Source organism: Mesoplodon mirus (genome assembly GCF_964341445.2).
Source record: "Mesoplodon mirus genome assembly, chromosome: 5".
NCBI classification, from domain to species: domain Eukaryota; kingdom Metazoa; phylum Chordata; class Mammalia; order Artiodactyla; family Ziphiidae; genus Mesoplodon; species Mesoplodon mirus.
The window spans coordinates 108,988,276-109,004,360 of NC_138980.1; the positions used below are offsets into that span (position 1 = coordinate 108,988,276).

The window sequence follows — 16,085 nt, forward strand, 5'->3', positions numbered from 1 at the left end:
CTCCTTTTCCTGATGATACCCTGCATTCAAGAATTTACTATAACTACCCCCTCATCTCCTCTGAGCATCCCCCCCTCCCATATTCCTCACTACAAGTTGTTACTCAAATCCTGTGCAAAGAAATTTCCCTACATTGTCCCACAGATTATTTTCTCTTTCCCAAAGTTGTCCTTCTCACTTTCATTCTTCCTATTCCATGTCATCCTTCCCTTCCCCGTTCTCTCCACCACTCCCTCTTGTGCACACACAGTACAAACCTCCAGCACTTCCAGTGTGGATAAACCTGCTGGTCATGACAACACAAGTTCAATCAGCAAATAAATAAAACTCTTACTTTTTTTTTTTTGGCTGCCGGCTGCATTCCCCCTCTGGCCGTTGCCTCCTTTAATTATAGGAGCTATATTTCTTCCCTGGGAGACACTCGAGGGGATTTTTAGTTGGAAACTCGTTTCTGCTGAGTTATTTAGGAGCCAGGACCAGTGAGTGAGTGGCCCGTACTCAGAGGCTTTGAGTTAAGTGCAGATTGAGACATATCGAGTTCCCTCTAAAAGGATCATTTCATGTGGGAGGTTGGACACAAAGTTTGCACTCGTGACTGGCATTCCAGTGAGAGACATGCATATTTTAAAACAACAAAGCAAGCTAGAAAGAAGGCTTAGGGGAGGGGGAAAAACTTGGAAAGAAGTTACTAAGTGACAAACATCTGTCAACATGGGATAATTTGTACACTCCAATGTAAAACTATCTGCCTCGTTTGATGGCGATCAAGGCACAGGATCTAGGAGAGCAAAGTGGATACATATTTATCCCTGTGAGATATGGTGAAAAGACATTTTCCCCCAGATAGGTGTAAGGTGATTAAAACTGCATGAATGAATATTATTTTTAAATGTTTCTTAGAATAGTGGAGGTCTCTAAAACTGTTTATTTCTGATGGTTAATACAAAACTAGAGCCTTTAATTTTGAAAGTTGTAGTTTATTTAAACAACAGAGTGATAAAGTAATAAGCAGGGCATTTATTATAGAAAATAAAAGGAATTTTATCGTAACAAAAAACAAAAGCAAGGCAAAGAAAGAAGAGAAACAAAAAGCTCAAACAACCCCTGGTTGCTATATTCTAGAAATCCTTAACTAAAAGTACCGGCTTTACATGTGTATGTGAGCCAAACATATAAACATCCACCTCTCTGCGTGTCAACAAGGAGAAAAGGCAAAATATTTTCAGAGGATTTTCTGTCTCATTTAAGCTTGGAGTTTCAACAAGCATATTACACTTTGAGGGAGAAAAGCAAAAAAAGTTTCTTTTTTTAGGAGGGAAGTTTTTAAAAGCAGAGTAAAAGATCAGGCGAGATCCTAGCACGTCCTTTTTTTTTTTTTTTTTTTTTTTTTTTTTTTTATACCCAGAATCTCCAACAACCACATGGAAGTTCAGGCTTCAGCTTCCACCGAGAAATCTTTTTCTCCTCCAGATCTGAAGACAAAAGGAGAGGAGGCCTGGTGGTGAGCGGGATATCTCTGTTAGTTGTCAGTGCAGGTCCATGGGTTAGGAATGCTAATGAGCCTCTTGGCCAGCTGAAGACTCGGTTCTCTCTCGTACACCCTGACGTTCACACACACTCAGGCTCATGCATGCCGACTGACAAGCACACAGACAGAGGCTTGCGCATGACCCTGTCTCTCTCCTTTTTCCTCTGAGCCCAGAGATCGATCGCTGACCCCACCGTTGGGCCAACGCTTTATTTATCTGGCTGCGCAATGATATTTTCAGCCTTAAGCGTTATATACAGCAAATGTCTTCCTAAATCAACACAATAGGATAGCTTGCGGAGACCAGCCTGGTCTCTCTTAAAGAAATCCCTCGCTCTCTCTCTTTTTTCCCTCCCCTCCCTTACAGACACCCCTTCTCCTTTCCATCTTTACAACTGGGGCTATTTTATACGTTGGACTGGGGGGGATTTGATCTCTTTCTATCAGCTTGGTTGGAGGAGGCCTTAGCAGACTAGGAGATGGATAGACACATTATCCACCCATCACTGTGACCTCCATCAGAGGTTCCCTTGTCAGCCCGATCCAACCGCCTAGACCTACTCTATTCACATGATCCGGATTTCTCAAAATTGGGGTGGAAGAGAAGGCGAGGGGTGGCCAATCGAGTGTGCAACCTTGCACCGTGTTAATTGTTTTCTTTCCTCTCAATTACATTCATAAACCTATTTTCTGCATTGCACGTTATTTCTTTGTGCTTCAAAATTGAAACCACGTGCAGCCTTCTCCCCTCAGCGCACACAATAAATGCGCTGCCCCCTCCCCCAACCCATCACACAACTATTTACATCTTGGTTACTCACTCTGCGCTCCGGCCCAGGAGAAGAGATTGGCCCCGCGGGACTAGGTGAGGCTTTGTGAAAGCATCTCTCAAATCCGTATCTCGCCCCCCCAACTCGGGGAGAGGCTCCAGAGCTCCCCTCCCGGCCTCCTCCCACCCCCTCCTCGCACAGGTGGTTGTGGCTTACTTTGGGAGAGCTAGCAGGGAGGACATCTAGGGAGAAAGGCAGCTCAGCAGTATCCGGCCGGGCCCGCCCGCTGCCCGCCCCACACCCTGGCCTGCCGGCCGCCGGGGGTCAGCGGTGGCGGCGAGCTCGTCTCCACCGGCCCCTGGTCCACGCGCCCTGGGCGCAGCGGAAACCGCGTAGGGAGCGGCCGCTCCCCTGGGAGCCTTCCAGACCCAGGTTCTCGCAGGCAGAGAAGTCGCACCATAAATAAATAAATAAAGTCCAAAGCGGGGGGAGGGAGAGCTGGAAAATGGATTCGCTGACAAGGAGAGATAATAAATGAGAGGCGCTTTCAGATAGATATCTCAGACGTGAAATTGCGCCCAGCTGGTTGTGTAAGCAAACAAATAGTTTCATGTTAGGAACTCTCAACTTGTGGCTTGATGAATAGAACACGACAGAGGTAAATGGGTCTTTAACTCATTTAGGAATACAACTCTTTGGCTTTCCAAGTAAAAGGCCCAGTGACGCCACGAATCCTGAGCAGGCCCTCTAACAAGAGTTTTATTAGTTCCCACTTGTGTTTCCCTGAATCCCCTCCCTGCGCTCCTTCACGGTTTCCCATTGCAGAGACATTCAGGTGATTTGTTCTGAGGAATCGAGGAGCTTACGAGGTGATTCTGCCCCTGTAGGAGATACAAGGACTGCCTACGAGCGGAGGAGGAGAAGGAGGATTTTTTAAAAATAAACTTTTGCACACTCCAAGCAGACGGGCTCAGGTAGGCTTGGGTGTAGGGGCCTCCATATCCCCAGCGCCCCTGAGCGCAAAGTTGGGCGGAGGGGCTTCCAAGAGCGGACGGAGACCCTTTGCGGCTGCCAGAGACCAAGAGCCTGAACCGACCGAGGTGCAGAGTTCCGGAAGCCGAAAGTGGTCCTGGTGGCCGGGAGGGAGGCCGATCCCCATCCCCGGGCTTCCGCCAGGCCTGGCCGCAGGTTGGGATGTGCATGTCGGGGCAAAGGTCATATTTTAAGTCCTTTGCGCCAGTCCTTGTCCCTCCGCGGCAGATGAGGCGCCGCTATAGTCCCTAGAAATTGCCGGAGGAGAGCAAGTCCCAAGACAGCCTTTTTTGATGCTTTCAGCAAAGTTTGTGGCTAAAGTAGTTTAGACCGACTTCAAAGCCCCTAAAATTCTCAACGTTTGACTTTCATACGTCACAGGTAATTTCCAGAGGGAAGTCACCTTGTGTGGGACACTCTCCAACTGTTAACATGGGTTTTCTCTGACCCTGGGGTGGGGGGGGGTCCGTGGGTTCTACCCCGCCCAGTTCGCCCAGCCCCACTCTCCTGAGTCCTCCAGCGGACTTTCTGGGCTACACCTGCCTGCGGCCTCACACCTGGGTTCCAGGGCTCCCCCTGGCGCTTGGCTCTAAGGTGGCTCACTGCTCAGGGGACTCTGGGCAGCCACCCAGGTAGAGGAGACTCCCACCTGCTCCACGTGGCCTTCTGCCCAGCGACTCCAAGGGTCTGAGGTGGCACAGGATCCTGAGGGGGCACCCGGCCTCTAGTGGGCTGTTGCTCCACACTGCGAGGGGCCCCCGGGCCGCTCGGCCCTTAGCTCCCCCGCCACGGACACTGGTCAGCCCGGCCAAGGAGATTTTAGATGGCCGGGAGCGGAGACGATGCTTCCTGTTTGTCGGAAGCCTCACCCAGTGGCTTAGATGCCTGTCTCAGTTCGTAAACCTTCCCTTAGCCCGAGCAGATTCATGGGGCCCAACTGCGCGCTCTGAGAATGGAAAGCCTCGGGTTGCGGGTTGCGGACAGCCTGTCCTGCTCTGCAGGGGCATCCGCATGGCCCCTGAGTTCCTGGGAAGGCTCCATCTCTCTGGCTGAGACACACAGAGAGCTCTGAAGATGACTGTCTCTCTGTGTTTAATGCAGGCGGGGACTACCCCAGCCACCAAGGAGACAGCGGAGGAGAAACCCACCGCCTGCAGATCCCAGAAATGGCCTCTGAGCACCTCTTGCTCGTCCCCAGGGCCTCCTGGTTCCTAGACCAAACCTGGGAGGGAGTCTGTGAGGCCACAGGAAGGCCTGCTTTTCTTCCTATGCTGTGCTGGTCACCCCCACCCCACCCTCAGCTTAGGCCCAGGCTTAGAAAGGTCACTGGGATTCCCCAGGCTGTAGGCCGTTGAGCAAGAGCCAAGTTAGCACTGTCAGCTCTGAACCCTGGAACAAGTGCTTCCTACTACACCCTGGGCCTCGGCTTCCTGGCCAATCCCACTTTGGGTGCCTTACGCTTGGGCCTCCATATTGAAATTAATTGAAAAATACGTTTCTGACCTACGAAAATGTTTATCTGTTTTCATCAGAGGGATCACACTGTAATGAATATATTTACATCTCATTTCAAGAAAGGTAGGAAAGATCGGTGAGTGCTTGGAGGCAGCTCGGCTCCCCTCAGCAGCCCCGCGCAGCAGCCCAGCCCACCCTAACTCCCCCACTCCCAGGAAGGCTCCCTGAGACTTCCTGGGGGGCGGTCAGTGGTTAAATACGAGTTCTTCCCACGCTCCTCCTGCCTTGGGTGCCTGCAAAGAAGTCAGCCTAGACCCAAAACCATTGCCCCTGGGTGTGGTGCCAAGGATGAGGCTCTGGGCCGGGTGGGACCTGCTGGAAGGGAGGAGGGCCCCAGGGGCTCCACACCCCAAATACCCTATCCGTCTAGCTGCCCTAGGGCTCGGACCGGTCCCCAGGCGGACCTGCAGGGGCTTCTTCACAGAAAGTGGTGGCATTGCCAGGCTGCTCTGCCCCCAGAATTTTAAAACCTTAGGTGGATTGGAGCTTGTTCATGCATTTTTAAAGGGGTGAGGCCACCTGGAGACTTCTAGACAGCAAGTTGAGAGGAAAACTTTGCCACTGACTTCAGAAAGTAAAGCTCCTGCCTCATCCGTGCCTGTTTGGGGCTGGGGGAGAAGGTGAGGGAAGGGGTGAAGAGGTGTTATTTTAGAAGACCTGGCTTTATTACTATGTTAAGAAAAAGCTCCCTTGGCAATATGTGTTCTCACAGTGCCAACTTGGATCCTATAAAACATTCATGCTCCGAAAGCTGTTCCAGAGAGCAGACCCACACACACCCCAAAGGGGAGGCCTCAGCAGGAGGTTGCTGCCCTGAAAGGGCCACTAAGACCCACACACCGCTTCTGGAAAGAATCTGCTCCAGCCCAGCTGCTGGACTCCCGGGTTCCAGGTCCACACTCCTAAGCGCCACAGTGGGGCCCTTCCAGATGCCCCACAGAGCTAGAGGGCCCTCCCGGGAAACCCCTGTGACAGGGTCTGGAGTGAAGTGCAAACCGTAGCCAGATATAGCGGACCACAGGAGGAGCAAAGCCAGGGCTCGCAGCTGAAACCCCAGCTCTCTCTCCCAGAGCTGGGAAGAGGCTGACCCTCCAGTCACAGATGAGACGCAGAGGTGTCAGAGTGGCCCTCTCCATGCTGAACCCCCCACTGTCAGGGCTCCATCCTCTCTAGCCAGGCAAGTTCCCACCTGCAGATACTGAAGCAGGCAGCGCAGAGACTCGACCCTGAGGGACCGGGCCTGCCCCAGCCTCCTGGCCAGCTGCGTGCTGGCTGCCCACCACCTACAAGGTCACAATGGCTGCTGCCGGCACCGAAGTGCCCTGCCACCCGCCCCCCACTTCCCACTCTGTCCCATGCAGAGCCTGGCCTTCCGCATTTACAAAACCAAAGCAGCTGCTTGCTTTTAGGAAATAAATCTAGCCAACTTGGTAATGGACATTAAAAGTTTTCCCCCTCACCCCACCATTCTAAGAATAATTGGAGTGGAAATTAATTGGAGGGTTCTCTTGCACTGATGACATCTGTCAAGCAACCAGACACGTGGGTTTTGCTAAATTCTTTTATTTTTTGTTTAAATTTTCACTTCAATTTTAATTCTTGAAGAACAGCCTCGACAACATATATCGCACTCATTATAAGAAGCAAAGGGTTATATCAAAAATTATTAGTATAGAATCACAGGAAATCTGGTTTGGAACCAGAAAAAAATACAAAACAGATATAGATACATAGACACAGGACAATTTTTTTTAATAATTATTTGGAAAATGTTATTTTCCCCTAATTCTTGTTTCTTTTTTATGTGCATACGATGTTTAAATTTTACAAAAAAATGAAAATAAAGACTAGTATTTTACAAAATGAATAACAATGTGTGTGTGTGTGTGTGTATGTGTGTGTGTTTCTACATCGGATTCGGTCCACTTCCATGTGTGTTGTTTTCTGTACAGAATATATCCACATCTGTCCACAATAAATCCTGGAAGGTCCGTTAGTCTCCTTCTGTTTTATTAAAATTTTCATGGTCCTCTCTTCCAAATTTTTTTCTTTTTCTCATCAGACACAAGGTCTTTTTCCTTTCCTTTCCAACGTGTCCACAGATCTGACACTAAAAAGAGTCTCTTTTTCTCCTGGTTTGCAGCTCGGGTTGCATTTCTGCACGGTGGGCTGCTCCTGTCGCCCTGGCCCTCCTCCCCGCTGCCCGGCCCACCGCACCCTGCATCGGCCGCCTGGTGTCCCCGCGGCATTGGAGTCCACGGCCCCCCGCTGGTCCTGTGAGTCTCTAGGGGGTGGGGGCAGGTGGGAAGCGCCCAAGGTCTAGGAGCACTGGATAGACATGTAAGGCCAGTTGAAGCTGCTCCCAGACAGTAACATATCGCGGATGAGAGTTTCGATGGGGGTTTTACCTACCAAACGGACGAAGAAGAGCTGCTCGATGACCGAGGAGGATACGGTGCGCAGCGAGGGCAGTCGTAGTAGCAATTTGCCGAAGCGGCTGGGCTGGTTAGGGTACTGGCTCCTCACGTACTCCTCCAGCGCGCACTGCGACTTCTCCTGCAGGCTCTCGATGTGGGCGGCGTCCGACAGGCCACAGGCATCTGCCCAAGCAGCCACCGGAAGGAGAGACAAGGGGAGGGGGCACACGGTTAGGTCAGCGGACAGCAAAGTCACAAACAGCAAGCCGTTCATTGTTTTTTTCTTTTAAAATAGAAATAGAAGGAAGAAGAAAAGAAATCCTCCCCGCCGTGCCTCCCTACTACTCCTTCTTCACTATTTCCTTCCCCCGGCCCCCGACACAAATACAAACAAATCAAACTCCCACCAGGCCTGGGGAGCTGGAGAGACAGGCACACACCTGAAGAGGCAGCAACCTCTCCAGTCCCTTTGTTTCTCCTCTTTCACCTTTGGATTAAATAATGTACGATGCTGGAGCCATGTTTGCTGTACATAGCAACCTGTCCTCCACCTTCAGGGGAGCATCTTTTCCGTTGTGCTCATTAAAGGGAGGATTTCTGCCCCTTCTGCCCCTGGCTTTGGGGTGTTCAGGAGCCCTGACTAAATATGCAGCCTGGAGGCAGTTCTAAAATGCTTCTTGGAGTCCCCCTCTCAAACCTAAATGACCCCAAGCAGAAACCTCAAGGAGAACCTAGATTGTATAGTGAATAGACACATGCGAGGGGGTAAGAAATCATAGGCTGGCAGTGCCTGGCATCAGATCAAGCTCATGCTTTGGCAATATAGGATTTGCGATCCACCCTCTATGCAAGCAAGAACTCTGCAGCAAATCCTCAGCGAGGGTGAACACTTCTATCTGTGCCTTAGATCACATAATTGAAAACTGGTCACATCTCTGTAAGCTGTATGACAATCAGAAGGAATATGGCTCAGTTACTCCAGGCTGCAGGAAGGAGACAACTTCAGCGATCAGACACAAAGCTGGACTGGAGGCAGCTGCTGTTTCTGCTTCAGAACTGGGAGGTGGGGAGTTGAGGGGAGATTTGGGGAGATAGGCTTCCTGTGGCAGGACCTATGCACAAGGAAACATCTCAAAACCTGTGTGTTTAATCTCACATCAACCAAGGGCTCTTCTTGGTCTACTAAAAATATTTCAAGACAGCAGTTTATACTGTATCAACTAACTAGAGGCAAGCAAATGGAGGGGAAGGTGGAATCAGAGGAATGAAGTGAAGGCTTCCTCTCTTAGTTCAAACACCCATGTTGTTTCCTGTATTAATAATAAATATTTAAAAAACAGGAAGATCACAGAGGAGCCCTTAGCCAGTCAGGAGGTCGACTAGAGATCAAAGGCAGAGTTTGCTAATATATAGATCTGGAAAGAAATTCATGCATGGCAATGCCCCCAAAAGGACACTGTATAATTGTGAATGGGCAAGTGTGACCCTAAGAAGACACAGCAAATGATTCAAAGCGAAACCTGGGTCTGCTGAGTTTCTGAGCTTTATGTCTCTATTTCAAGAACTGGGATTTGTAAAGCATTCTAACACCTTCATCTACAAGGCTATGGCCTTGAGCAAAAATACAAATAAAACTAGTGATAATTCAGGAACTTCTGAGGCAGGTCTCCTTTGACCCCAGATCCAGATTGGGTTCCTCTCAGATGTCTAATTACTCTAGCCAGCCATTTGGTGCAGCCACACTAGCCTGACCTGGGAAGTCAGTGAGATTTTATGGCTACAGGATGAGGGCAGGAACAGTTTGGGGCTTCGATGCTTAGAGAGGGGACCCTGAGGGTCTGCCCTTGGCTTTGCCTCCTAACCTGGTCCTGCTGAATGACCACCATGCAGACTCTTATTTACATATATCTTGCTTGACATGCATTATCTGCCCCTTATGCCACAGGATCCCTCTCAGCCTCAGAGAATGCAGTATGAAAGGGACCCACTGATACCCCAGCAGGTTTTTTTTTTTTAAAGACCCCTATGGAATCTCCTCAGGTTTGTAAAATATTTATCTGATATTTACACTTAGGGCCCCCAGGGTGCAAGGTCACTACCCTTCCCCCAGCTAGGCTACTCCAAGGGAGAGAAGCCCAGGAAAGGCATGCCTGGGCCCTGTGTTGGCTGCATCGAGTTCTTTCCTCCTCTGAAGGCAGAATGCCTGTAGCTGGGCCCCGCTGCAAAGTGCCAGCCGGCCAGCCCTGTGGCCTCCCTCGGGCAGGAGCCCTAATTTGGGCCTGGCTTCCCACTCTAGATATTCATTCCTACTCTGGATATTTCTGCAACAGAATTCCCCCAACTGTGGACTGACAGTATGAGCTCTCAGATCAATTGTCTGGTTGTGGTAGCAAAACTAGGTGAGCAGGGGGTGTGATGCAGTACATATTTAGACTCCATGAGTTATACCCAGATAAGAAAAGGAGGCAGAATGTGCAAAACCCATATCTCGCTTTTTATATGGTAGTGTCAATGTGGGAACCCTCAATATTTCTTCTACAGTATATGGAAAAGAAATTATGTAAATAAATAACCATTACCGCTCAGGCCCTCCCAGCTTAGCCTTTGTAGTGCAGAGAATGTATTTCATGTTGTGCATTCAGAAGAGTTTAGTGTTCAGGAAATATAGATGTAATCAGCTGCCATAACTAGAAATCAAAGTTATTATTGTGCTGAAAATGGATTTCTCATATTTATGTTAACTAGATGGCTCCTTTCGGGGAAAGTCTCATTTATCAGAGAGAATATTTAGGTGTATGAATTAATGAATTTTTTAAAAAAAAGTAAGTTCAGGTCATGACCTAGTCCTTGGATGCTGTCCAGAATATTAAGGATTAAACATACCATCCGGAGGCCAAATGTGAAAACCACCACAGGGAACCCCCGTGCCAGCTTCAAATACTTATCCGGAGTAAACCTCCTTGGACAATATGTCTAAAACTGTCTTTTCCATCATTCAAAGTTTGCTTAAAAGTTGGATGACTTTGAGAAGGCTTCCCATGAATTCCCTTCTGGCTAGCAATCAAAACAAGTTTAGTCAAAAGTGGAAATGTGTTGTATGGAGGAGGGGGGGTGAATTACTACTGACAGCTCTATTTCCACTTTCAGATATTCTTCTTGCAATTTTTCCAACAAAATAATGTTATTGTTCACTTCTCGGCCTCCCTTACACCTTGAAGACTTGGTTTAAGAAGTATCTTTGTGAAAACTTTTTTTTAAAGGAACACTTTTCACAGGGACATTTTAGGATGGAAAGTTGAAAGGAAAGCATGAATAATTCCACAGTCTTCCCTACAGCCTGCACAGTCCTTGCCTCTCTCTGGGAAAGGGCAGGAGATCAGAAAAGTCAAGGGGGTTCAAAGAACCTTGGGGGGGGGACAAGGAAAAGGGAGGGAGACTTTTCTTGAGAAGACCTCTGTCCAGCTCCAAGTCACATTTCTGCTTCAAGACACCTCACTGGATGAGATTTTAAAACCCCAGCTTCCCCGACACTGGCTTGCTTCCTGATTAATTTGGCTAAAGAGCTGGGTAGTGGAGAGCCAGACAGGCCCCAGGCCTGCCAGAGCTAAAGCAGCCGGGTCGCTGCTTCCCAGGCTCTTTGTCACTTTTGAAAAACACGTTTCCATCAAGAAGACTTATTAAGATAAAATGCATTCAAACACTGAGGAGGCTATTCAATAAATCTTCCATTTGTTTTAAGGTTCGCACTTTATCCTCTTGCAAAGAATAACTCCCTCTCCCACTAGCAGACCTGCATTTGCACTGAAAGTAAAAGGGGGGCAGTCCAAGTCCACAGCTCAGGCCACCCTGCATACAAATGAGATGCTCTTGTCTAAATAAATTATCTGCTGTTCAGATCGATATTAATACTACATTTGCTACATTACAATATTGTGCAAATTTAAGAGTCATTTTAATACAATGTAAATATGATTCTTCACGCATGAAAGCCAGGAAATATTGATAGATTATACCACTGCTTACTGTTCAACGAGGCCTTGGGAAAGGGGTTTTGCCATCTCTGCTCAAGAGTGGTTTTAATTTGGCCTTTGGAGGTCCTGCCTCTAGGATAGATTTATTAGGATGGTTTATTTGTTCTCTGAATGGAGGAATTAAAAACAATAGCGCCAATAATGGTGGTAAACCGGCAGCTAACCCTACTCACAGTGGGCAAGGCCCGAGACCCAGTCTGAGCAGTTCTGTTCCCCACCAGCGTCCTTTCTGGCTTTGTTTTTATTTCCCCCCATTACCTGCTGTCCTGGGTGTTTATATGTTTCCCTCTTGCAGGTTACAATAATAAAAGGGGGGCAGTGTTCTCAGAGGCTCGGACCAGAGCCTTCAAAGGCAACATTAATGCATTTTCCTGGAAGTTAATTTGAACCATCTATCATAAGAGAAATTGTTAACATGCATGTTACCACTGCCTACATTTAATTTGATATTTTAAGGCACTCTGTTACATTTCCAATGTTCGTGCGTTTTGCGTGGCTATGAGATTTATCTCCGGGGCGGGAATCCTCCCATACTTTCGGGTTCTACAGTATTGCTTTTGTTTTTCATCTTTCTTGTTTAGATCGAATCTGTTTTTTACGACCCTCAATAACCTCAGCAACTGCAAACATGAATGGTTTCCGATAAGGGAAAATCAGGATGCAATAAAGCGGGATTATTTATGATTTATTTGCCCGTATTCTTCTCTTTCTCCCTCTCTGTGTCTCACTGTGTCGGGAAACTCAGCCAGGGAGCGTGCCACACAGAGGAGAAAGCCACATTCCCACGTTCTCTTCCTTCCCTCTCCTCCCCCAGAAACGCTGAGCTCCAGCACACACGCACACGCACATCGCACACACATGCACACCGCACACACGCGCAGCCAGACGGATCCACGGCACCGCCTCCCCGCCCCACCCCCCGCCAGACACGCGCCCGCCGCCGCCGCCGCCGCCGCCGCCGCAGCCCCGCGCGGGGCTCCAGACCGCCAGGCCGGGCCACCTAGCCGCCCGCGCCCGCGCCGCCTCAGCTCCCGCACCGCGGAGCTCCCAAGATGGCAGCGGCGCCGCCGGCCGCTTCCCCGTGCGGGGGCCGCAGGTCCCGGCCAGGCCGGAGGTCCGACGAGGGCCCGGCCGCGGCGGGCGCAGCGAGGCGGCGCAGGAGGCCGGGCCCGAGCGGAGCGGGGCCTGCGGGCGCTCCCGGCGCGGCCTGCCCTCCCAGCGGCCGCAGCCTCACCTGACGTGAACAGCACGATGGCTTTGAGGCAGCTGTACTCGGCCGAGTCGACGTGCAACGCCTTGAGCTTCTCCACCTGCTCCTGGAAGATGCGGATGTGGTCCATGAAGGCCACGACGCGGTCGGCGGACATGGGCGAGGCGTGCAGGCCGGCGGCGGCCAGCAGCGGCGCCACGTGCAGCGGCATGGAGCACTGGGCTGCGTTGAGCACGAACAGCTCGCTCCAGGTCAGGCGTAGCAGGGACACCTGGTCGGTGATCTGCAGATCCGGGAAGAAGGGGATGTTGCGGGCCCACTCGACGGCGCTGAAGAGCAGGCGCGCGGCCAGCTCGCAGATGTTCTCGATGCCCATGATGTTGTTGGGCTGCATGCATTGGCTGCCGTAGCGCGACGTGGGGTAGGGCTCCGCGCGCAGCAGCAGCGAGATGTAGCCGGACAGGTAGCAGTGGCCGTTGAGGGGGTCCCCGTTGGTGAGTGCGTACTGGCCTGGATTGGGTTGAGTTGGAGGCATTCTTCCTCGCTGAACCGCTGACGAAAAGAAAGAGAGAAAAGAGGCAATGTGCATCCAGGGGGCTTGCGAACATCCCGTGCCGCAGCGCACCCGACACAATGCGGAGGTTCTTCCCGCAGCCACAAGCGCCCCGGAGCATCTCCTTTGGCGCTCTCTCTCACTCACAGCCCACACCCGGAGGCAATCTGGGGTGAAGCCCTCCAGCTCCGCGGCTCGGTATGCCCAGCCGTCTCCTGCGCCCCTGGCCACCCCAGCCCTGCCAGAACTAGGCCTGACTTACGGGCCCCCAGCCCGGTATGGCCAAGAAAATGCCACCCAGCCCCTCGACCACCAACAAGTCACACACAGATTAATGAAATCCCACTCACCCCTCCAGAAGGAACCAAATCAGGGTAAAACAAAAACAAAAACAGGCGAAACCAGAGAAAGGTTGTGGTTCTAGGCAAATGCCTAGCTGCCTCTTCATTTGCAAGCAAGCTGGTTTTGCTCAAAATGTTTCCATATTCTCTAAAAATGCTACGGAATTATCCTTAAAATAGATACAAGTTACATACCCTACTAACCACTTAACAACTTTTGAAAAGAAAACAAGTATCCTGCACCCCTCCCCTATCCCTTCCTCCCCATCGCCCCACACAAGGTTCTCACTGTTAAAAGCAATAAAAAATTGAAAAAAAAATCAAGAAAAAAGTTGAACTTACAGTAGCCAAACATTATTGAAAAAAGTGGAAAATATAATTAATGTCTGTCCTGCGCGGTGCCACTGCAACCTGCAGCCAGCTTTTGCCCAGTGAATGCACGAGCTTGCAACTGCAAAAACACTGGATTCATTAACCATCTGAATGCAAAACGTAAGCATGCTTTGAGTTCTTAAAGCTGACCAAAGTTTTTTTTTTTTTTTTTAATGTGTATGTTTTACTTCAACAGTGCCAGCGTTTTAAATTGCCATGTAAACAAAGACAACTTTAGGAAAAGTTAGGGCTACTGAACTCTCCCCCCCAGCAAATTAATATAGATATGTCCATGTACACGTAGCTATCTTACTTCAGGTTATACACTATTTTCTTAAGTTTTCATTGATTCTAATTTTAATGCAAGCCCCAATGCAGTTTAAACTCTTGAAACATAATGGCTAGAATACTTTTTTCTAATTATAGTTTTGAACTTGGCAGTTATTTTTCAATTAAATGAGAGTACAATTCAAAGTTTTTTGTTTTGTTTTGTTTTTTGTTTTTCAGATGCCTATAAAATCTCCCTGGAGCTAGAAATGAAGTCGTCACATTTGCCTGCTCCTTGAGATCTGAAGGAATTCAATTTCTTTTCTTGTGGCATATAAAATATAATTTTAAAGTCAATTACAAGAAGGAGTAATCTGCATTCTACAAAACTGACTGGTTCACTAATTTGACTATAAGACATCTTTAATGATTGTCAGGAGATAAACTTTAATTGTAAATGGCTAGATATATTTATAAGAAAAGTGCTGCATCTCTTGCCACATGAACATGAAGCATATCTAAATACAACATCAAAAGTTGTGTTAAAAGAAACCAAAGCCATACAACACAGGGATTAAATGATGTGGAAGCTCATGCCAGCTGCAGTCTATGCATTATAGCCAAATCAGAAGGATCGGTAAATGCCGCTGTAAATTGTAATTTGTATGCAGTATTTAAGCAGAGGGTGGAGTTTGATGAAGAAATAAAACGAGTATCATGCTTTAAAAAAAATGACACAACTATGAAAGCACGGTTCAGTCACAAACTTTCCTTTGAAAGTAGAGGGGTGAAAACAAGGCCACAGCTCTGGAGGAGGCGGCCCCAGCTCGGTAAAGAGGAGAGGGAACCAGTGAACAGGCCAGAAGCCCCCCTTCCCCCCTAATTAGACCTACAAGTGCAATAAATCTCACTCCTCTTTTTCCAAGCTAAGCTTCCTAAAGGATGATGCAGTAATGAATCTATGGTTCAGAGTACTCCAGTCTCCAGCCCTCCCCCATTTTAAATAAAGGGCATGAAGAGGTGGAGGGGAAAGTGGAATGAAAAAACACAGAAACAGAGTTTTCCAGGGGAAATAAGCACCCCTCCCCAAGTTCATGCCAGCCCAGCCCCAAGCATCCTCACGCACACGCGGGAAAGAGACACGCACCGAGCACATCCAAGACAGAGAGAGGGGATTTTAAGCCACAGCTCACGATCCCAGGGACAAAATCCTGAGCAGGCAGAGGGTGGGGTGGAGGAGCCGGGGAGAGGAGCGCAGGCCGGGAGGGGGAGGCAGCGGCAGCGAGCTGGGGTTGGGGGGGGCGGCTGGAGACGCCGGGGGAGGAAGGTAGCGGGGACAGAGGAAGCTGGGACGGGCCGGGACCGCAGGAACCCCAGCCCCATACAGCAGCCACCCCCGCGAGAGAGAAAGAAAGAGGGCCGGGGAGGCGGGCGAAGCTCAGGGAGAGAAGCACAGAATAAATATTCACCTTCCCGCCTCATGCCCACTTTGAGGCACTTCTTGAGGCGGCAGTATTGGCACTGGTTGCGGTGGTGCTGGTCGATGGGACAGTTCCTGTTGGCACGGCATGTGTAAGTTAAGTTCCTGCGGACGCTCCTCTTGAAGAAACTTTTGCAGCCCTCGCAGGTGAACTGGCCGTAGTGCTTGCCGCTCGACTTGTCCCCGCACACCACGCACTCGATGTGCTGCTGGCTCTGGCCCGAGCCGGGCGGGCCCTGGCCCTTGTCCCCTGCCGTGCCGGGGGTGGCGGGCGCTCCGGGCTGGCCCGGGGTCTGCGGCGTGTGCGGCGCGCCCGAGCCCGCCTGCTGCTGCTGCTCGCCGGCGCCGCCGCCGCCGCGGGCCGCCTGCGCTGCGGGGTTGGGGCCGCCGGGGTTGCCCCCGGCCACGTCGTCCTGCGGATCTCGCCAGCTGCTAACTACCATTGCCATATCTTTGGGCCCGGGGAGCGCTGGGGGGAGCCGAGCTGCTCGCCGAGGGCCGCGGGGCGCGCGGGCGCGCTGGGAGGGGAAGGGGAAGGGGAAGGGGGGAGGGGGAGGGGGCGGGGGTGC

At 50.3% G+C, this 16,085-nt stretch overlaps 2 protein-coding genes across 6 annotated transcripts in view; one reads left to right on the forward strand and one right to left on the reverse strand.

Moving 5' to 3' along the window:
* The window catches only part of ARB2A (ARB2 cotranscriptional regulator A), a 455,970-nt gene extending 441,230 nt beyond the window's left edge, over positions 1-14,740 (forward strand). For 2 of the 5 annotated variants that reach the window (XM_082623475.1, XM_082623478.1), the window contains 2 exons: positions 6,989-7,121; positions 7,558-8,308. In XM_082623475.1, coding sequence (XP_082479601.1) covers positions 6,989-7,121; positions 7,558-7,798 — 374 coding nt within the window. In that variant the 3' untranslated portion in view covers positions 7,799-8,308. Of the gene's footprint in view, positions 1-6,988; positions 7,122-7,557; positions 8,309-14,276 lie in introns of those variants that run through there. The other 3 variants (XM_082623472.1, XM_082623473.1, XM_082623477.1) reach the window with 2 other exon arrangements.
* Positions 6,393-16,085, reverse strand: NR2F1 (nuclear receptor subfamily 2 group F member 1). Its single transcript, XM_082623480.1, has 3 exons — positions 15,506-16,085; positions 12,528-13,055; positions 6,393-7,445 (listed from the first exon to the last, which is right to left on the reverse strand). The coding sequence occupies exons 1-3, from the start codon at positions 15,963-15,965 to the stop codon at positions 7,165-7,167; spliced, it is 1,269 nt and encodes a 422-aa protein (XP_082479606.1). The 5' UTR covers positions 15,966-16,085; the 3' UTR covers positions 6,393-7,164.